General features: G+C 44.8%; 2 protein-coding genes across 3 annotated transcripts in view; both read left to right on the top strand.

The window, feature by feature from the left end:
* LOC116321942 (xenotropic and polytropic retrovirus receptor 1 homolog) overlaps positions 1 to 11,674 on the top strand; it is a 43,531-nt gene extending 31,857 nt beyond the window's left edge. Inside the window, exons 8-16 of one of the 2 annotated variants that reach the window (XM_031741889.2) lie at positions 398 to 484; positions 635 to 732; positions 870 to 1,049; positions 1,146 to 1,308; positions 1,388 to 1,582; positions 1,729 to 1,892; positions 2,134 to 2,273; positions 2,456 to 2,677; positions 5,548 to 11,674. In XM_031741889.2, the coding sequence (XP_031597749.1) occupies positions 398 to 484; positions 635 to 732; positions 870 to 1,049; positions 1,146 to 1,308; positions 1,388 to 1,582; positions 1,729 to 1,892; positions 2,134 to 2,273; positions 2,456 to 2,677; positions 5,548 to 5,602 (1,304 nt within the window). In that variant the 3' untranslated portion in view covers positions 5,603 to 11,674. Of the gene's footprint in view, positions 1 to 394; positions 485 to 634; positions 733 to 869; positions 1,050 to 1,145; positions 1,309 to 1,387; positions 1,583 to 1,728; positions 1,893 to 2,133; positions 2,274 to 2,455; positions 2,678 to 5,547 lie in introns of both variants that reach the window. The other variant, XM_031741888.2, reaches the window with a different exon arrangement.
* A 3,805-nt stretch (positions 11,675 to 15,479) lies between these two features.
* On the top strand, positions 15,480 to 22,050 carry ttpa (tocopherol (alpha) transfer protein). Its single transcript, XM_031741858.2, has 5 exons — positions 15,480 to 15,756; positions 18,144 to 18,297; positions 19,211 to 19,404; positions 21,169 to 21,279; positions 21,373 to 22,050. The coding sequence occupies exons 1-5, from the start codon at positions 15,577 to 15,579 to the stop codon at positions 21,604 to 21,606; spliced, it is 873 nt and encodes a 290-aa protein (XP_031597718.1). The 5' UTR covers positions 15,480 to 15,576; the 3' UTR covers positions 21,607 to 22,050.
* The last annotated feature ends 879 nt before the right edge of the window (positions 22,051 to 22,929 follow it).

Raw genomic sequence — 22,929 nt, 5'->3', positions numbered from 1 at the left:
ACCAGGCTCAGGGTTTCTTCCTGACACTTCCACCTCTGATAATCATCTTAAATCTGGACAACAAAGGGAGCAGAAGAAGAACGAGCAGAGAGATGATTTGCCTTTCTTTGTATTCACTTGTGTTTTTGTGATTGTTTTGTTTCTAGTTGTGTTTCTGGGTTTTTTAGGGTGAATTATAACAGTATTCACAGGAAACAAATGACTGAGGTGCCATCACAGACATCCTCCAGTAGAACCATCATGAATGTTCGTTTCCATTTGTTGTTGTGCAGATACACAAACGTCTGTGTTTCCAAACATGCTGCAGAATCATCACGTCAGGCAGTTTGTTTTTGTTCTGTGTAGTTTTGCTCGGTATTGATCGTGCTGTCTCCCGATTGGTCTTTGTCATTAGTAGCTGTGGGGACGGATCGTTCTGATGTTTGGCCTATGGTTCGAATCTACAGAGGAGGCTTCCTGTTAATAGAATTCCTCTTCCTGCTAGGTATGGACACACAGACACACTCACACTGTAGCTTATGTGCCAAGTTTGGAGTCACGTTAGTTATTAACTCATTTCAGAGCCAGGAAGTTCCTTAGTGTTGGAAAATGGCTGTAGCCCTAAACTTAAAAAACCAACTCTTTTGTCTTGTAGGCATCAACACCTACGGCTGGAGGCAAGCAGGCGTCAATCATGTGCTCATATTTGAACTGAACCCCAGAAACAACCTGTCCCATCAACATCTGTTTGAGGTCAGAGGTCAGATTGAACCAAAGAAAGAAGTCATGCTCTTATAGAGATGATTTAACGATGTCTGTCTGGGCTCGAGGCCGTAGCCCCCTGGGTTCCACAGGGAAACGATGCTGACTGAGTCACTGTGTGTGTGCAGATTGCAGGTCTGCTGGGGGTGCTGTGGTGCGTAAGCCTGCTGTCCTGTCTCTTCAGCGACAAGATCCTGGTGCCGATGCAGGCCAATCCTCTGGCTCTCTATGGGCTCTTCTTCCTTTTCCTCATTAACCCCTTCAAGACCTGCTACTACAAGTCACGCTTCTGGCTGCTCAAACTTCTGGTAATGGCACTGACCAGAGCCTTTCCATCATAATTTTTAATGTGGTTCAGCTTTTATTCTGAAGAGGGACTCATCCTGTGACGTCTTCCTCCACAGTTTCGAGTGGTGACGGCTCCGTTTCACCGTGTTGGCTTTGCAGACTTTTGGCTGGCTGACCAGCTCAACTCTCTGGTGGTGGTCCTGATGGACCTGGAGTACATGATCTGTTTCTACAGTTTTGAGCTGGACTGGACCAAACACAATGGGCTCATCAGCAAAGGTGAGGCTCTGAGATGTTCACTGTTCACGTGTACGAGTCAGAGCCGAGGAAACCGGTGGCTAAATGTCGTCCTCTTCAGGTAAAGATGTGTGCAACTCGTACTCGTATGGCGTTCGAGCGGTGATCAAGTGTCTTCCTGCGTGGTTCCGATTCGTCCAGTGTCTGCGCCGTTACCGTGACACCAAGCGGGCCTTCCCTCATCTGGTTAATGCTGGCAAATATTCCACCACCTTCTTTGCTGTTACCTTCTCTGCCCTCTACAGCACACACAAAGGTAGACCAACTGCTGCGGTGTTATAAGGGTTGTGGGCAATGTCATTCTGAGATCATTCTCTCCTCTGTGTTGTTATTATGGGATGGAGGTTTAATGGCAGGCTGTAAGTTACTGGAGAACACTCCTGTCTGATGTCCCGTCCACAGACACAGGCTCTGAGGCCCAGATCTTCTTCTATTTGTATATTGGCTGTTTGGCGGTGAGCTCGTGTTACACTCTGGTTTGGGATCTAAAGATGGACTGGGGGCTGTTTGACCGCAACGCGGGAGAGAACACCTTTCTGAGAGAGGAGATAGTCTATCCACACAAGGTATTACACCACACAAAGTGCTGAAACTGCAGCTCCTCTTGTGGCCACTTGACAAAAGTAAGTCGGTGTCCAATGTCCAGGACTTTGTTTCAGCATTAGCTGTGACTTCAGGTTTAACTAAGCAGGCTTGCTGGTGCTAACGCTCTCATCCACAAATCTAAACAGCAGCACCTCACATGTTGTTATGTAGTTATACAGCGTGAATGTAAAGCGCCATGCTTTGTTGTGCGTCCTCCTGCAGGCCTATTACTACAGCGCCATAGTAGAAGACGTGCTGTTGCGTTTTGGATGGATCTTGACAGTCACCGTCACCACACTCGTCACGTTTGACGGCATCTCTGACATCTTTGCTACAGTGCTGGCTCCACTGGAGGTCTTTAGGTACGCCAAGTCTTTTTATTTTCCCAACTTTGCTTCTTTATTCATCCCTTTGTTCTTCTTCTCATATTTCATTCCTAACTTTGTGTCTTTTATCTCCAGCTACAGTTTGGGCCTAGATCAAGAAATGATAAAATAACAGAAACTGTAAGACTCAGTAATGGGTAAATGTTTGATCCTCGTAGGCGCTTTGTGTGGAACTTCTTCCGCTTGGAGAACGAACATCTGAACAACTGTGGTGAATTCAGAGCTGTCAGAGACATCAGTGTGGCTCCGCTCAACGCTGACGACCAGACCCTCCTGGAGCAGATGATGGACCAGGAGGATGGAGTGAGGAACCGACAGGGCAAGAAGAGCTGGAAGAGGAGCTACAGTATGAGTCTGCGCAGGCCACGTCTGGCCTCGCAGTAAGTCTTTTCCCTTATCGAGCCATCTATCTGTCCTGCTGAGTGCAGACGTGGTCCGCTCAGTCACGGCAGAGGAGACGCATGTTTCATCAGCGTGCACAGAAGGCCGTCAATCCCACATAGAAGAATGTAGCTTCATGCAAAACAGAGAAACTGGAACGTCATACAGTATTTATTATAGACACAGTCAGTCAGCTGAGTGATATTTGGGGGGGTTAGCTCATGGTCCTGCAAAGGTTCACTATCTCAGCTTAGTTTACTGGATGTTTACTTGCATAGCAATCTGTTTCATGGTAAAACCACAGCCCAATAACCTGTAAAGAAAAGACCTTTGGTTATTGATTTTACTTATTTATGTTCACACATAGTAAACTGCTGACTTAGAAAACAGATGATTGGATGTTTAAAGGCAAAATCTTTTAGTTGTCTCAGGTTTGAAGCATTCAGTCATTCTGTGATTGCAGAGAAACATCAGAGACACATGTGGGGGACGCTGATTTGCCTCAGTGTGCATAGGCAGGCTTCAGCTGATGTCTTTGCCTTTAAGAAGGCAGTTAAACTGAGAACTGAGTGAGCCAGACCTCTGGCCCTTATCATGCTGGTGATCCACAGGCCTCCTGTTGCAGCCTGATTGTACAGACTGTATGTTTGATGCCACCTAATTTACACAGTGTCACCATTTAACAGTGTAGATCCCAGTGCATACATATCCAGTATAAACCTATTAAACAAGGAAGATGTGAAAGCAGTGTTAAAGTTGTGTGTCTTGTGTGAACACACAGTAAACGTACAGTGCAGTGTTGGCTGTTTGTCACTATAAGGTGTGAGAAGTATCAGAGCTGTGATACTTTTAATACTTCCGTAATAAGAAAGTGTTTTTACTGTTTCTCTGTTATAATAAAGATGAGGTCTGTCACAGTGACACAGCACAATAATGAGTGGAAACGCTTCTGTAAGGCTTCACTCGTGCAGCTGTGCAAACACGCGGAGCCGCGGCTGTGTGAACACGCGTGTTTGAGTCGCGGCTGTGTGAACACGCGTGTTTGAGCCGCGGCTGTGTGAACACGCGTGTTTGAGTCGCGGCTCTTTGAACACGCGTGTTTGAGTCGCGGCTCTTTGAACACGCGTGTTTGAGTCACGGCTCTTTGAACACGCGTGTTTGAGCCGCGGCTGTGTGAACACGCGTGTTTGAGTCACGGCTCTTTGAACACGCGTGTTTGAGTCACGGCTCTTTGAACACGCGTGTTTGAGCCGCGGCTGTGTGAACACGCTGCGTGTTTGACTCGCGGCTGTGTGAACACGCGTGTTTGAGTCGCTGGCTGTGTGAACACGCGTGTTTGAGCCGCTGTGTGTGAACACGCGTGTTTGAGTCGCGGCTCTTTGAACACGCGCGTGTTTGAGTCACGGCTGTGTGAACACGCGTGTTTGAGTCACGGCTCTTTGAACACGCGTGTTTGAGTCACGGCTCTTTGAACACGCGTGTTTGACTCGCGGCTGTGAACACGCGTGTTTGAGCCGCGCTGCTGTGTGAACGCGCGTGTTTGAGCCGCTGCTGTGTGAACGCGTGTTTGAGCCGCGGCTGTGTGAACACGCGTGTTTGAGTCACGGCTCTTTGAACACGCGTGTTTGAGTCACGGCTCTTTGAACACGCGTGTTTGAGCCGCGGCTGTGTGAACACGCGTGTTTGAGTCACGGCTCTTTGAACACGCGTGTTTGAGTCACGGCTCTTTGAACACGCGTGTTTGAGCCGCGGCTGTGTGAACACGCGTGTTTGACTCGCGGCTGTGTGAACACGCGTGTTTGAGTCGCGGCTGTGTGAACACGCGTGTTTGAGCCGCGGCTGTGTGAACACGCGTGTTTGAGTCGCGGCTCTTTGAACACGCGTGTTTGAGTCACGGCTGTGTGAACACGCGTGTTTGAGTCACGGCTCTTTGAACACGCGTGTTTGAGTCACGGCTCTTTGAACACGCGTGTTTGACTCGCGGCTGTGTGAACACGCGTGTTTGAGCCGCGGCTGTGTGAACGCGTGTTTGAGCCGCGGCTGTGTGAACACGCGTGTTTGAGCCGCGGCTGTGTGAACACGCGTGTTTGAGCCGCGGCTGTGTGAACACGCGTGTTTGAGCCGCGGCTGTGTGAACACGCGTGTTTGACTCGCGGCTGTGTGAACACGCGTGTTTGAGTCACGGCTCTTTGAACACGCGTGTTTGAGTCGCGGCTCTTTGAACACGCGCGTGTTTGAGCGCGCTGTGTGACACGCGTGTTTGAGCCGCGGCTGTGTGAACACGCGTGTTTGAGCCGCGGCTGTGTGAACACGCGTGTTTGACTCGCGGCTGTGTGAACACGCGTGTTTGAGCCGCTGGCTGTGTGAACACGCGTGTTTGACTCGTCTGTGTGAACACGCGTGTTTGAGCTCTGTGTGAACACGCGTGTTTGACTCGCGCGCTGTGTGAACACGCGTGTTTGAGCCGCGGCTGTGTGAACACGCTGTGTTTGACTCGCGGCTGTGTGAACACGCGTTTGAGTCACGGCTGTGTGAACACGCGTGTTTGACTCGCGGCTGTGTGAACACGCGTGTTTGAGCCGCGGCTGTGTGAACACGCGTGTTTGAGCCGCGGCTGTGTGAACACGCGTGTTTGACTCGCGGCTGTGTGAACACGCTGCGTGTTTGAGCACGGCTCTTTGAACACGCGTGTTTGAGCCGCGGCTGTGTGAACACGCGTGTTTGACTCGCGGCTGTGTGAACACGCGTGTTTGAGTCGCGGCTGTGTGAACACGCGTGTATAAACTAGAAGACAGATGACATTAGCTCAGTGATCAGTCATGGACTTAAAGTTCCCACTTTAAAGCTTCCTTTGTGTTTCTCCTTTTAGGTCCAAGACTCGTGACACCAAGGTTCTGATAGAGGACACGGATGATGACTCCTGACATCAGGCCACGCCCCTCGCCTGGGTCCAGAATTTATTCAAAGGAGGAAACTCCACCTCCTAACTGAGGATTTACCCAGAGAGTGGGCGTTGAGCTCGCAACCAGGAATGAGTTTGAAGCTCGTACCTACGTCATCTTGTTTTTCTCTGCTTGGGTTCAGGACTGCTTGGACGGAGGAACTCTGACCTCTTAAACAAACAAGCCAGCTACGTGTCCAACCTGCTGTCAACAATACCCGATGGTGGGCTTATCACTTAAACTCTACTTTACCCAGGCAGCCTCCCAGAGGTGGATTCTTAAACTACACCCACTCCTCCACCGCTGCTTGGGCTCTTCTCAAAGCCTCAGCATAGCATGAATGAAACACCAGTGACATTTTCCAGTTTCCAGTGCCGTCTCAGTGCCACACCACTCCCATACAGGGAGAGGCCAACAATTTAAGCCTGTTGCTGTCCTTTAGCCATCAGCATCCCCCGCTCCCAGCATCCAGGAAACGACTGGGCAGAGGCCTGTAGTAAAGTATGTAGTATTGGTAGCTGAAGAAATTAGAAATCACCCTGTACTTTGTACCTCGGAAGGAAAACAAAACCGATTTCCACAACGGGGGTTAAAATGAATCCTCCTCCTCCACAGCAGACGATGCTGACGAACATCTGGTAACTGTGGTTTCCCTGTGCTGTTCAGCTTGATCACTCAGTCATCACAGAGCTGCCTACCTGCACCTTACATGCTTTAGAAACATGCACTTTGTAGGAGCGGTGAGTTGGAAAGCCTATCATGTGTTGACACACGGACAGTGATTTCAGTGTGTTTCATCGTTGTTGGACGTGCAACGCTCAGCCATTATTCACTATAAGGAGACAGAAACGTGGCTTTTTCTTTGTACCTGTTGTTGTAAATGTACCACGGACCAAAGTTCAGTGTGTGTGGAAATATTTAGTGAGTACCACGCAGAAAACACACTGTATAGTGCTGCCGGGATGACTGTTTGGCTGTGGAGCTAAGAAGGAATTTTCCTTTTGCTTTTGCAAGACAATGAACGACCATCATCCTGTTGTAATTCCCACTCACCCCGCCCTCAGCTGGGAAATGGTCCTGTTTGAATGTACATCACATTATTTGTATACGTGTAAGTGGGAGATCTGCCACCTCATTGGGTTTGAAGAAGAACAAACTTTTATGTTTTCCCCTGAAATCGTGATTTGAAAACCTGAAGACTGAGTAGAAACAGTTGGTTTGTACGACATGTTGTGTTTAGGCTGGTCCATTGAAATATGAGGGTGGAGATGAAGGGAGAGGTCACCTGTCTGTCATTAATGTCTGTCTATCAGCAGGTGGTGTACTGAAATGCGATTGGCTACGTGTATGCTAACTTGGGTGTGACTGGGTTGAAGCTTGACAGCAAGAAATAACGCGCTGAAACAAAGTCGGTGTGTGCGTATGTTCAGTGCAAAGCTGTGAGTCTTAAGAAGAAACAGTCTTAGTTGTTGCCTTATTGACCTTCCTGCAGCAGTAGAGTGATTCCTGCATTCAGGCTCGGTTGTGGTTTGTGCACCATCATCAACAGGTCGCACACATCAGTCTGTTTTCACTAATTTCTGACTGATGTGCTTGTGTTGTTTCTTAGGTAGTGTGACAACACTGGAGGAAAGGGTTTCCTAAACGTTGCTCGATGATCGGTTTCTCTTCACGTTCCAAAAAGTCGTCAGCTTATTTTTGCTTTGTGCTTGGATGAGCTCGCGTCTGACGACAGCTTCTACAAAGTGTTGGATTCTTATTGTTGCTGTTTGTGTTTTAACGAGGCGGCTGTTAATTTTATGCATTATAATTAGTTTTAATGTTGTGTTGATGCATTTGGAAGTCCTGGTGTGTGATGGCCTAAGTCTTGTGTGCACTTTTTTATTTCCCCTTCTTTCCTTTTTCTCTGTGGAGCCTCATTGTGTAATAGTTCTGCTGTATTTGCCTCAGTACGGAGTTAGACTGAGGCTCTTTGTCCACCATTTTAAACATGATTCTACTTCCAGTCACCAGATTAAAAAACAGGGCATGTTCCCTGATTGGTCGGTGAGTGCTTCCTGGAAGTTGTCATGTTGCTCCGTGACTTCCTGGTGATTGCTGTGGTTGCTAGCACATTGCCAGGGTTGCTGGTAGTTTGCGTGGAATATGCTGACTTAGCAGTTTTCTAATTACCACCGAGCTGTGGGAAGTGTGTCCCATCTGGAATTGGAGAATTTTTTCCTTCAAAGTAAAAGCTGTGCCTCAACACATTTGAAAAGGTGCAGCTGTTACTCTGAAGGATGCAGTTTTCACATTATCAGTTCTGCAGGGGGCGTGGTCAACAGGTGTGTGCAGACACGTCAGCATCTTCCATGCAAACTGCAGACCAAACAAGCACTACACACCTGTGACCAGTTTCACCAACCAGTCAGAATATACAGCTGATGGTGACCTGTTGATTGTTGCTCATCTGACCCGACCGTGTCATAAGGCTGACAGGCTGTCACCACATGGTCACTTTTTCCTTTTCAGCAGCTTTTTATGAAATGAAACAGTAAAAATGATCTGCAGAGACGATCAGTATCTTAGAGAAAATGACGATCACCAGCATTACTGAGTGTTAGCTGTTAGCTTGTGACTGGAGGTTAACTAGCTCTGCTGGTGTAATGGCTGCTTCAGCCACACTGACTGATTTACCATTTTTACAAGGCCTCCATGTAGCTGGCTGACAGTGTACGATGACAGTCCAGGGATATGATGACTTCTGTTTCCATCAGGAATTTGGCAGTAAAGTAAAACAACGTGGAGTAGTTGGATGCGTGTGTGTATATATAACAGTGTTCAATGTTAACAAGCTTTGAGGCCAAACCTGAATACCTGGTCTATAAATGTGGAGTCAAAATGACCTGACGGTGCGTTTCCCTACATCCTGCGTCTCCTTTTTTGTTTCACCGAGCGCTCCGGGAGCTTTTCTGCTCTTTCCTCACTCACACATTCATGCACTCTAACATTCCCACAGTGACCATTTGAAAACCTAGTTTCCTGATACGTTCCCAAGCATTTGACTGTCTGTAGCTCACAGTTGTGAGTTCACTCGAGCTCAGGGTTCATCTCCGTCACAGACACTCTGAGCGTGGCAGGGTCATCCTCGGGTGACCTTTTCATCAAAGAGCAGCACATGTTCGTCCGACACAGTCGCTCCACCCAAAGACGAGTCAATCCTGTGTTTGTACTGTTATTTTGTAACTCCTCAGGTTTCACATTGACACACAAATTAGAATACTGTAATTCCATCCATGCATTGTGAACAGTGTGTTTCACATTGGCAGGAGAGTGGGAGACGCAATGTGATGAAGATTTTGTACTCAGGATATTGTGAGCACACTTGCACCTTAACATGCTAATTCACGAGCAGCTGCGAAGCCTCCCGACTGCCCGCAGCCCCCCATCACCCTGTGTGCCCTTTCAGTCTGTTTGTTTCCTGCGTGGATGTACTGCGAAGGAGTGTGCATCCAAATCCAGGCAATGGACCAAATAACATGGTATGATACAGAAAGTCTATGCTGGGCTTCTTTTCATGTGTTTACATTGAATGCATCAGTTATCTCATGATTTCAGCTGCAGGCAGGCTGACTTGGCTGTGATAGATTTGGCTGTAGCTTTATTTTACACTCCGTTTTTGTAGGCCTGTGAGACTTTAGAAAATGTTTGATGTTATGACAGACAGGTGACGTCCTCCACCCTTATGAAGCTGCCCAGCAGTAGACTGTAGGCCTGGGTATCAGACTTCACTATGATGGTGGGATTGTCAGAAACGTGCCACCAAAAGCCAAAATCGAATGTTTGATCTAGTTTGTGATTTTTCCCTTTTTTTGTTCATATATTTTATTCCATGTTGAAATTTAAATGTTAATTTTGGTCAAAATGTTTTGGATGACATTTAACATTTGATTTCAGGGTTCAAATAAAACGTTGTACAGAGACCTGTGTTAATATTTCAATACCTCACCAAGTGGGAGATTGAGTCGATAGCCTAGAACGGTGGAATCTGCTGTTTTTGAGAATGTCTGAACCCTCAGTGATTTCCCAACATTTTACACTGTACAGCTGACTCTGAACAACATGTCAGTAAAAGGAGATCAAAGTTCAAAGACTTGAGATTCTGTTGGTTTTCTCCTGGGGAGGAAAATTAGGTTGTGTATACACAATATTAGCTGGTCACTCTGTCAGGTATTTTCCATCATCTTGGCCAAGAGCTATGTTGTGTTAGGTGTGCTCCTTGACCATATACTGTATATAACGGAAGCATGTAACCTCTACAGTTAGTGAAGCATCACTTCCCCATTCACCCATTTTCTTATCCTCTTGTCCCACCTGGGGGAGGTCCATAACTGGGCTAAAGGTCATTAGCTTAGCTTAGCAGCCAGATGTCACATGGACTGAGGGATGATGCACACTCAGACAGTAGTGACTTATAAGTCACACAGTAAGACATGCCTGGATTTATCTTCCTCCTGGATTCTAATGGAGAGTGTGATGAAAAACATGAATCTCGTTTTGTATTCGTCAGTGTGTGAACCTAGCCACTGGGACCATGAACTCATCAGGAAAATGTTTACTGTGGTCACAGATCGAGTCAACTGGGAGCCCTTTAAAGATGGATGTAGCTACAGTGATGTCACCCTTTGCAGCCAAGAGGTTTTCACTTTTCCTTGGCCATCTTGGTTTGCAAAAACCCTGAGGGGGGGTGGGGGGTTCTGATTGCAAGACCCTTAGTCATTAGCCCATGATAACACACTTTGAAATATAGTATGGCTTAGATTTGCAAACTAAACTTTTTTTATTTTTTATTACATTTGACCCAAAAGGAGTGACTGAGATCATATACTGGGTATGAAGGTGTGTGCAGAGGTGAAGACAGCCACTTTCCCAGAGTTCTGTAGGTCTGGAAGGCTTTTTGCAACCACAGCTATCGCCATCTGGTGGCCTAAAATAGAATGCAAGTTTTTAAGCACTTATGCTTTAGCTTAATTTTTCTGACACAGATGCCATGGTTTCAGGTTTTATCTGTCTATGACAACCAGAGTAATCCCCCCTGTGCTGCCAGTGAAGGATCGAGGTTTCTGTGTTTCAGGTCACACTAGATTCCTCTTCATATAACTGTATGTCATCTGGGCCCAGCATTAGACCAGCACACAGAGGATTCTGTCAAGAGCAACACTTTCAACAGAAATGATTGTGATTGGATGCAAAGTTGTAATAGTCCTTGAATTTAAAAGAAACGCATGAAGATTTCTGTAGAGGAAGCAGCACAGCTCGTCACTCCCAGGTGTCTTTTTAACTGCAGTAACAGGTAAACAGGGTTTTTATGAATGAACTCTTGCAAACTCATTTTCCTGCTGCAACTCTGAGTTTTCTCTGAGGCATTTATTCTTCAAGCAGAGGGATCTTATTTTTCTCAAAACCTTTCAAGAGTTTGGTAGCACTCCTGTGAGGACGTGTGTTCTCCAGTCTGTGTGGAACACTTACTGGCCGGTTCTGTTAGATCCATTATCATCCTCCAAGAATCTTCACACCGATGGGTCCACAGCATGGAACATTGCACAGGACAAAGATCGAGGGACATGATTTGTTTTACACATTTGACTGTATTTTTACACCAAAAACGTGCATTTTTGGTGTGATTGGTTAAAATATTGAGTGATCTGAGACACTAAACTTCTCTTGTGGCACATGAAGAAGGTTGGCTCGAACTATCTTGGAGACCATATGGATGAAATAAGATTTACACAGGAATACAGCCCTAATTGGGCTCATCCTCAACTACCAAAACAAGTGTGGGTTTTTGTTTTTTTGTTTTTAAACTGTAAACACTTTTAATTTGCATTGTGACCCCAAACCATTTGGTTTTACATTATATATGGATGAACATACTCATTAGAAGCATTGTATAATCAAAGACTGGTCTGTGAGTGTTGTCTTGTATGTACAATAGTAGCGTAATGCTACAGGGGCACCTGGTTCACCAACTCCTGTTACAAGTTTTTCAGTAAAATGAGCTAAAGCTGTAACTTGTTTCTGACTGCAGATCTTTTTCTTCCTCACATTTCAGTCTCCTTCACCCCTGAACCTTCCTGGCTGAAACAGAACCAACACATACCACACAGCCACAGACGAAATACAGGCACCTAAGTTTAGATTGTGTCGGCAGGTTAAGATACAGCGAGTTACAGTAATCCAGCTGAGATGTAACCAGGCACTGATGTTAGTTTTCAAGTTATTTTTAGAAATGAGCTACAATGGTTGCAAAGATTTCTGATTTGATTTCTAAAAGTGCTACCGACATGAAATTATCACCACATGTCAGTAACAATCCATCCAATCCACATGTGCAAAGAAATCAAACCATAGATATCCATAAATTATGTGCAATAATGAGAAATGACACAGGGAACAAGTATTGAACATCCATCCATCCATCTTCTTCCGCTTATCCGGGGCCGGGTCACGGGGCCAGCAGCCTAAGCAGAGAAGCCCAGACCTCCCTCTCCCCAACTACCACCTCCAGCTTGTCTGGGGGAACACCAAGGCCTTCCCAGGCCAGCCAAGTTCTCGGCTGGTGGGACGTACCCAGAACACCTCACCCAGGAGGCATCCTTGTCAGATGCCCGAACCACCTCATCTGGTTCCTTTCAATGTGGAGGAGCAGCGGCTCTACACTGAGCCCCTCCCAGATGGCTGAACTTCCCACCCTATCTCTAAGGGAGAGGCCAGCCAGCCTTTGGAGGAAGCTCATTTCCACCGCTTGTATCTGCGATCTTGTTCTTTCAGCCACTATCAATAGCTCGTGACCATAGATGAGAGTAGGGGCGTAGATCGACCGGTAAATTGAGACCTTCACTTTTACACTCAGCTCTCTCTTCACCACGACGGACCAGTACAGCGTCCGCATCACTGCAGCCACAGCACCAATCCATCTGTCGATCTCCGGCTCCCTTCTCCCGTCACTCGTGAACAAGACTGTGAGATACTTAAACTCCTCCACTTGGGGCAGAAACTCGTCCCTGACCCAGAGTGAGCACTCCACCCTTTTCCGGCTGAGGATCATGGCCTCAGATTTGGAGGTGCTGATTCTCACTCCCACAGCTTCACACTCCACTTCGAACCGTTCCAGTGCGAGCTGGAGGCCATCACCCGATGAAGCCAACAGAACCACATCATCCGTAAAAAGCAGATTCTGAGACTACCCAGCCGAAAGCCTTCTGCCACTTGGCTACGCCTAGAAATTCTGTCCATAAACATTATAAACAGAATCGCATAGCCGACTTATTGGTGTGTGTGTTTATGTTCATTTTAATCTTTTTTTAATTTGATCATGTTCTCTCTACTTTTATTTACTGGTTGTATCACAGAGTAATACTATTGTAGTTTTGCCCATCTAGGATACACAGAGGCTTTAGGGTGGTTCATATTACAGGTGCCCTCCTGCCTAATGCAGTAAATGCTTTTAACCAGCAGGGGGAAGTGTTGTCATTTTCTCCCAAAACAAGAAAGCTCAGAGAAACGTCACTATTGGTGTTTTATTGATTTGGTTACAGATTTAAATAGTTTAACCCATATTAACCCACACCCTGTTAAAGTTTCAACATTAACTCTCCCATAGTTTTCCTGACAGTCTGGGCTCTCATGGGTTAAAGGTGCTTCATTAACATATTAGCTGAGGTTACTAAGAATCAGCTGATTGTTAGGGTTTCCTCAGGCTGATGATCTGTACAGGCTGGATCCCGACATTCACCTGGAATAAGGCCTGGATCGGTAGAATCAGTTGAAGTAACTGCATGGATGGGTGGATGCAACACACTTATTTTTCATGGGATGGCTTTTCTGAGTGTCCTGAAGGGCACAGCTCAGGGACATGTTCACCTGGACTTAACCCATAATGTCAGCTTTCTCTGTTTTCGTCACAGCCACTGGATAAATGACAGACTTTAGAAAAGTGTATTGATATTTGAATATTCATAATTTGAATTAAAATATGGGACGAGTGGACAAAGGATTAAACAACTGAGCAGTCTCCAATACAAACCCAGGTCAGCATAGTCACAAGGAGTTGCAAAATAACTGTTGAGTGATTTAAATTAGGGTGACCATATTTTGATTTCCAAAAAAGAGGACACTTGGCTCAGTCATGAAGAACTTGCTTAAAGAAACATATTTAACATATTTAAACGATACCTTCTCTGTGCGGTTAATGAATTGTGAAATAAAATATGTCATATAGGCTTTTACAAGTCAACAAGTGCAAAAAAAAATAACTAAAAAACCTATGGAATTAAATAATGGTACAGAAATAATGCCTCATCTGCATAAGAAAAATTACCAGTACTGGGTGGGTACCAGGTCTGGACTGGGACAAAAAAATCAGCCCACCAGGTATTATAGGGAAATCCTTAAAGCCTTTGAATGAAAACAAACGCTGTTGTGACAGTGATGTACACTGTCTTGTTGGTATATGTATGATTTCTATACATTTTACATCAGATGAAAACTTTGGTTGTAAGATTCAGATAATTATTTAATAAAAGCCAGATATTTTAAATGAGAATAAGAAAGTTTTTCTTTGTGCCCCCCTTTCTCTGTTAATGCCCTACCTGGCCCCCTGGCAAAGCTTTGCTAGACCCGCCCCTGCACAGTTACCAGCTGTCAGCTACTTAGAAAAGGATCCTGGTGTTATTTGTCTCTCAGAAACAGTTCATAACTTCAACTCATTCATGTCACCTAAAAGGTAAACCTGTTTCTACATCACCTGTTCAGCTCTGATGATTCAGTAAGGACATCTCCTGGTTTCATCTTCATGTTTCCCTCTCACCACATAACCAAACTGATATCATATCACTATCAGTAACATCATAGCACCCGCCCAGCAGTATAGAAACTCCATCATGCTAGCTAGTACACAGTACGAGTTATTGTAACTGACGGTAAAAAGTCAGCACAACGAAAATAAACTCCACCTAAACTTGGTTTATATCTGACCCAGATAGACTGCAGGTCATAACTTCTTACCTGAAGTTCAGTTCACCTGACACTCGGACCACTCGGACTCTGCCCGGTATGCCCGATGGCCAGTCCCGCTATGGTCGGTACGAGGGAAATTTCTTTTGCAGTTCGTCTGAATGATGCACTTGCGCTTTGGGATCTTTTAAACATCATTAGGCGCGTTGCTGCGCGCTGTCTGTCCGGTCTGTGAGCGCAGAACAAGCGCTCACAAAGCAGCAGTTCGGGGATGACGTCTCACACATGGGTCCTCTGTCGGAATATAGGAAAACCCGGACATTTTTATCAGTCTCGAAAATCCCCCCGGACGCCCCGGACAGAACGTGAAAAGTGGACATGTCCGGGGAAAAGAGGACGGTTGCTCACCCTAATTTAAATGATATCCACAGTATTGATACCAGCGCTGGCATAGTACTGGATCTATACTATGATCGATCCTTTGTTTGTAGCCTCTAAGTTGAGTATGTAGCCCACTGATTGATGTTAAATTAATTCGTTTTTAGGAAGAAACATTGTGAGAAATGGCTGAGCTGTCACATCTATGTTATAAGCCTAAAACGCATTTAAACACACGTCAGAGACGAGCACATTTACATTCCAGGTCTCCAAAAAACTCTGTTTTAAAATACATGAAAAGTGTGTTTTCTTATGTTAGCTCATTATTGTACAAATCCCAGCGTTTAGTTTGCAGCTTCATCCCAACCTCTCTGCTGCACGCGCTGCCTTTGAAAGGGCAAAGTATCGGTATCACTGGTCCTGTAGTTCTTGGTTTGGGATCGATACCAACATCAGTAGTATCGCAATGCGGTGCCTCTGAGCAAGGCACTCAAAGTCCAGCTGCTCGTCACAGCTGTCTCCTCCTCCTGTCTTTGGCTGATGGCTGCCTCCAGCAGTGAAATGTAAGCGGACCTGAGGGCAGCATGAACGGACCTCAGCTCAGCGAACTGCCGGACGACTCGGAGCAGCTCAGGCCGTACATCAGCCGCCTGAGGCGGGGAGCGCTGCAGGCCGGCGAGCTGTCCGCTGTCAGGAGCTTATCCAGCGGCTTTCTCCTCAGGTTTCTGCGGGCCAGAGACTTCGACATGGAGCTCTCCCTCAAGGTAAGAGCCGTCATTGAGAGTCAGGGAAAAGCATGCTGAAGTTTATGAGAGTCCAGGAGAGCTCACAGAAACCACGTGAGGAATAAGTTCGGTGGTGACCATCATCATCATCATTATTCACCCATGTTGAGCTGAGCAGTTATTCAGTCGATTTTCTCGGTCTGAGTGTTTGTTCATTGTTTCTGAAGGATTGATAAAAGAGGATTTATGTTTTACTCATGTAGTGACTCCAGACGATGCACATTTTAGTTTCTTTCTTTTTTCTAAGCACCAGAAGGAAGGTCAGTTGTTATTTATTTTATAACTTATTAATATTTTCACCATTACAGCCTCGCAATCATAAAGTCTCCTCTGCTTTTGCACTTATATGAACAGTATTTCTTTCTTTTCTTGAAAACACTTAGAGCTCACTGTACAGCTGATATTAAATGTGCCATTTTCTGTTTAATCTGTGATAAGCTCTTGTGTCCAAGTCTAAATAATGAAGTTGGGAATCCATCCTTGGGTTTGATACTGTGAAATACTATTTGTCCCCTTTTTAAATTTATTTTATTGGTCACACTTACATTTTAACATTAGACAAAGATACCCCGAGTAAATACAAAATACAGTAGCCATGTGATTAATCACAGTTTTAGGTAAACAGCTTCAGTAGCTACACGTGTTCAATCTAGAAATCACAAAGTGAGAAAGGCTAAAAGATCTCAGAACAACGCATTGCCCCACAATTTAAAGAAAACCAAGAACAGACGAGAAACGGAGTCACTGACAGCTATCAGTTTATCAGGGTCAGAGGTGTGTTGTCTCATTCCTCCATTTGTTTGGTGAACAGGATCCGTTCTCAGGTGATGAGCACATGAACGTGCTGCACCTGTATGAACTGGGCTCGTGGGAAGCCGTTGGTCGTCCAGGCACAGTTGTTTCAAATTACAAATCACTTAATATGGACAATGTTGGGACTGTTCTTACCAAACTACATGTATTTACTTTCACATATGGATTAAAATAATATGAAGCCTTGTTCTATATTAGCCTATCCAATGGTAAAACTAAAGTGGCCTCACACATTATTTTGTTTGCTCCTGTTTTGAAAAGTTGACTTGCTCCCAACATACATGACTGTATTTGAGTGAGGCCAGGTGTTAGTCCACACAAGCTTGATTGCCTGTGATATTGAACAGGATGCTAATTTTCTGCTGGGTTGGTTCCAATGTTGTTATAAAACAGTTTGAATGATCATTTTCAGGCCCGAGTTTGTTCCTCCTTAAACAACATGAACAGTAAAATTATCAGCCCTGATTTTTGTTTATCTCACTGTCACCTGACTGTTGCATGTGCTGTACTCACCTTTCATCTGCACGCGCATTACATTCATATTCACTTAGTGTATGACCGCAGTGTACCAGAATGACAGCAGATACAGACGTGCTCCTGTGTGAGCTGATACCTCTGAGGTGTCCAGTGTCCTCTTTGGCTTTTAAAGATTGCTCCCTGAACAAATGTAAGAAGGTCTGCTTGTTTCCAAGTTGCTACAGAGCTGTGATCTCTTGTTGTCATGTTAAAAAAAGCGCCATCATTCTTCACATCAGTGGAGTTTAAAAACAGAGTGTTTACTTTGCTCCACAGAATAGTTGAGTTATTTCAGGCGGCTCAGCCAAGTGGGTCAAAGCTCTGCTGTTCTCATTCAATCTGACTTTTATCACATAAACACTTCTTTGAATTTGCCTTTGTTTCAGATAAACAGCCGGGTCATAAATGTTTTATTTACTGTTGTACATTGGTGCAAGGCTATCAGTGCTGACTCACAGCGAGGAGGTCATGGTCATCTGAGTCTAACAACCGGCTCTGGCCTCTCTGTGCAAAGTTTGCATGTTCCTGTGTGGGTTTCCTCCCAGTTCCATGCACTTCAGGTTTATTAGCGATCCTAAAATGACTGGAGGTGTTGATAGCTGTCAGTCTGTGACAGACTGCCAATCTAGTCCCACCTTTACTTATGATAACTGCAAAAGACTCCATCACACTGGTAATCTGGATGTTGGCTGTGCTCTGCCCTGCAAGCTCACAGCAAACACCAAATGCAGCGGTGTTCATTTTGTTATGTTGTGTGGTTTTTTTGTTGTTTTGTTTGCATGCAATGATGAAGTATTAATCTTTTAACTACGAGTTTGAACCATGTTCATAGAATCCCAGGAACTCCCTAATGTCCCCGGGGTGGCTGTGGCTCAGGAGGTAGAGTGGTGGTTCGATCCCTGTCTGCTCCAGTCTGCCGTATCCCTGGACAAGATATTAACCCAGAGTTGCTCTCCATGCATCCATCAGAGTATGAATGTGTGTGTGTGAATGGGGAAAGTATAAGAATGAGTCCCTCTGTAATGTGTCCTGTACAGCTCTTGCTCAACTACCAGCGGTGGCGAAGGGAAAGTCCTGAGATCAGCAGCTGTCTGTCTCCTTCCTCTGTGCTCGGCCTCCTCAACACGTCGTACCACGCTGTGCTCCCGCAGCGAGACTGCACAGGCAGCAGGGTGCTCATCTACAGGATTGGTCAGTATGCTTGGGTGTGGATGGATTACTGAAAGGGCCTGCTAGGAGCAGCCCTAATGACATCAACATTAGCTACGATAAGCAGGCAAAGCCTCCCTGGTCTGTGTCTCCTCAGTGATTTAACAGGTTTTAAAAGAAGCTGATCTTAAATTGTTATCTATTTTTATGTGTTTACACAAATAAAACTATAAGATGCTGCTTAATGTTGGTCATTCTCTTTGAGTCAACATTGAAAACTCATTCAGTACTGTCACCATATGACAGAAGCTCTGCTCCATTAGTATCCCCACAGATGAAATCCCCCTCATGTCTATAATCACTGACCTACTCTCAAACTTGTTTCTCAACATTTTAAACATACTGACACAGTAAAGGCAGTCTGCTGAGATGGTATGGAGACGAAATCTTCCCTTTCTCTTTCAAACATACAAAATAATCAAATGTCCTTCACACACAATTATAAACAAGAACAATACAAAAAGGAAACATGACTGAATGTGCAGAGTAGAGGTTCAAGAGCGTTTCAACGGTGCGGTGCTACGATAACGAGCAGAGACATAGGCCTGCTGAAACTTCTACTGTGCACGTGTCAGTTTAAAAACTGTTTATTGGCTCTTATTTATTAGTGAGTGCTGTGTCTCGTTTTGTTGTATAGTCTCTAAGCACAATGACTGCACAGTTCCAGGACCTGCCAGCAAAATTTCAGGGTTTTAGTTGATTTTAAGCAAGATTTTGATGGCAAACATTGGTGTGTTTTGGAAAGTGGCTTTGCTAGTTCATGATGTATAAATAACACCGATTCAGAAATGAGCATGTTAACTGTGCTCCACAGGATGATTCTGTGGTCCTTCTTGAAGATGAGGACTTCTTAAATATGTTTTGTTCGTGTAGAGTAATGTCTGTTTGTTTGCAGGGCAGTGGAACCCAAAAGACTGGTCAGCCTTCCAGGTATTCAGAGTCAGCCTGATGACCTCGGAGATCATCTCAAGGGAGAACGAGACACAAAGGCAGGGTCTGAAGGCCATATTTGACCTTGCGGGGTGGAGCTTAAGTCATGCCCTGCAGATTAACCCTTCGCTTGCCAGAAAGATATCGTCTGTACTTTCGGTAGGACTGAGATCGAGCTGTGCAGATGACAACCTAACGTTTGTTCTTTAAAAACAGAACGTCTGTTTTTATGAATATGTGTTACAGTGCAACAAAACTCTGCACCACACTGAACCGGATGTGTTTTCCTTTCCTTCTATGACCCAAAGCCCAGGGTCGCGTTACTGTGCAAAAGTCTTGAGTCACCCCTCACTTCTCGCAGACTGTCATGTTAACGATATGTTAATAATAATTCAGTGTTCAACCTAACAGCCCAGCTGGGTGGCTCAGAGTTTTACTGGCCTGTTGGGACTGAATGAGCTAATAAATATTAATAATTTTATTAACATAAGATTTTATATTCTTTCAAAATTGTTACAAAAGCCTTCAAATGGCCTGGTACATGCCACACCCCTTTTAGCTTCAGCCCTGCTTGTTGCAGGTATCGTTGCCATGGAGAGTGGGCCAGCTGCCTCAGCAAGCTGCTACATTGTATCAAGTTAACAGCTCATCGGCATATTTTGCTGTCATATCTGTAACTTTGCTGTAGATTTCTGCTGTGTGAAACAAACAGTGGTGGATATGAGCAGCTGCAGTCCTAAAGGAAACTGGACATGTGGATGACAAAAAGAAGTGGAAGGCCTAAAAAACCTTCCTCAGCAGTATCTGAGAGTCAGGTCCTTAAGAAAGAAAAATCCATTAAAGACCTGACACAGTACCTGAGAGATGGATCTGGACCATCTACTGTTTGCTGAAGCCTCATCACAACTGGTCCCAGTGAAAGTGTGGCGGTCAACAAACCATCCTCGAGGAAGAGAAAATGCTCAGTTATGCCAAATTACCCAAGAACTGATATGACAATCAGGAGCAACTGTCCTTATGGAGTGATGAACCCAAATGTGAAATATTTGGACCAAACAGAGGAGATACTGAGTATTTACCGCAGTCTGTAAAACAGGGTGGCGGGTCTGTCATGGTTTGGGACTGTATTTCAGCCAGTGCTGTTGGGCATCCTGTCAAAACTGATGGAATTGTGAATCTGGACAGCTACTGTCAGATTTTGGAGTTCCACCTGGAAAGTGTCTGATTTGCAACCGTTTCATTTTTCAGCATGATGATGATTCCAAACACAGTACCAAGCAAGCATTCCTGGGTAGAAACAGACACAGTGGAACATGATCAGTCCTGGACTGGCCTCCCCAGAGCTCAGACCTCACCATGACTGAGGTAGAGTGGGAGAGAATGGAGATTTAGAATTCAAGAAGCCTGGAGAGTTATTCCTGAAGACTGCTAAATTACAAGAAAGCTGCCCGAGAGTTCATGTTGTGTTGAAAATTCAAGGTGGTCATACCAAACTTTGACTTTGCAGCTTGTTAGAATTGGGCAAACTCTGTTTTTGCCTGATATTTGCGTGTGTGAAGATGTTTGAGCAAATGACTGCACCTATTTCTCATTTTCCTAGCAAAATGTAAAAAAAAGGTGACTCAAGACAGTTTTGTACAGCGACCCTTTTCTATGGAAATGTCTTCTTTAAGGCATAGCCGAACCTTAAAACAGAAGGCCAAATGCTTGTAAGAGACTTCCTTTGAAAGGTAGTATCTCCAAGTAGCTCCTAAAACTCTGCTTATTTGTAACTCAGTCCTAACCTTGCCCCTAAGGGACTCGCGTCTGACCGGCTGGAAGTTCAGAGGTGGAACTTTGATGTGCAGAGTTTTCTGTATTTTTATATTTTTAAGTTTTCAACTTGTTAAATGTTCTTTGATGCTTGTTTTTGTGTATGTTCAGGACTCTTTCCCACTGAAGGTCAGAGGAATCCACCTGGTCAATGAACCAATGTTCTTCCGTCCGGTCTTTGCTATGCTTCGTCCCTTCTTGCCTGATAAAATCAAGCAGAGGGTCAGTACCCGTGTTACCTCACATAGTGGTTATATTGAAGATAACAGATAACAACTGTGGATTTGAAACATTCTTTCACCCTCTTTGTTGTAGATCCATATGCACGGTTCTGATTTCCGAGATTCTTTAAGTGGCTTCTTCTCATCACACATTCTGCCTCCTGAATATGGAGGGCATGGGCCTGGAATAACACAAGTGTGTCAAGACTGGACCAATCACCTGCTTCAATCAGAGAACCTCCTGCAGCAGATTGCTGCCCACCCAACAGGTGACGTCACAATGACCCCTGATGGCTGTTTGATCACAGAGGAAGGCGGGACTCTTTGAAAGATGATGATTGGACTTTTGGGTGGCTGACTCACATATATGTGGCGGGTTTGTACACGTGTCTAAGATCTCTGCAGTACTTGTTGTGGAAGTTGGCTGAAGTGAGAGAGCTGAAAACAAGATCCTTAATGCCCGTGCTGTTTCATGTTTACGCCACAGCCCGACCAATCTGGAATTTTTAAGACCAATAATAATACTGATATTATTATGTCATGATTTTAAAATCATATTTTTGATAGTTTCTGTTATCATTTTTTTTTGTTACATTACTCACATTATGTTATAAGTAGTTATTTATTTATTTAGCCTCTGCCCAACTCAGCTATAATCAGCTGGTTGTTGTGTTTCCCAGACAGTTTTTACATTTTAAACCTTCCTTTTGGGCAACAGGGACAAATCACCAAAGAGCTAATATGAGCCCACCAATAAATCACTTGTGCTCTAGTTTATGTGATTTTTGCTTTTTAGTGAATGCATATTGTTTTACTCAGAGTTTGAAAACATTTAGGAGCTTGATGTAAGTCACGTATCTGGGAATAGTGCTGTGTTGTAATTTCATCGTCATATTAATGTTGCTCCAGGACCGTCACTGTAAACGATGAGTCACGCTGTTGTGATATTTAGTCAAAGGATCCTGCAATAAGAAAGCACTACTCTTAGTGTTGTGGAAGTCGTACTAAGTAGGGCGACAAAATCTGTGTCAGGTTACAGTCACACTGCATACATGGGTTAAATGCTGGATGTTGTATAGACGGCTTTGGTCTCTGTGCTTTATAACAAAGGCACATTAAGCAAACTCACTCATCTAGATTGTAGTAAGATCTAAAGAAAGCTGCCAGCTCGGCCTTACTGAACATCCCTAACATGTTCATGTCATTTGTTACCTTTTAGATCAGGGGTGTCAAACATATGAGGTAACTTCATATGTCAGGTATTAATGGCTCTCAGCTATAGTGCTGTGCAAAAGTTTTAGGCAGCTGTAAACAAAAAACGCTTTCAGAAATATAAATGATTGTTTATTAGCCCCAAATGTATTCCTCAGCAGGACAACAAGCCCAAACACACTGCCAAAGTCATTAACAACTCTCTTCAGTGTAAAACCAGAAGTACTGAAGTGATGGTACGGCCCCCACAGAATCCTGATCTCAACATCATGGAGTGTGTCTGGGATTACCTGAAGAGACAGAAGGATGTGAGGAAGATCTGTGCTTAGTTCTCTGAGATGTTTGGAACAACCTACCAGCCAAGTTCCTTCAAACTGTGTGCAAGTGGACCTAGAAGAAGGCAAAGGGCGGTCCCACCAAACATGGATGTGATTTAAAT

This window comes from Oreochromis aureus, linkage group 18 (genome assembly GCF_013358895.1).
Source record: "Oreochromis aureus strain Israel breed Guangdong linkage group 18, ZZ_aureus, whole genome shotgun sequence".
In the NCBI taxonomy this organism is placed as follows: domain Eukaryota; kingdom Metazoa; phylum Chordata; class Actinopteri; order Cichliformes; family Cichlidae; genus Oreochromis; species Oreochromis aureus.
The sequence above is the reverse complement of the archived record's forward strand: the minus strand, read 5'-3'. Positions and strand labels throughout refer to the sequence as shown.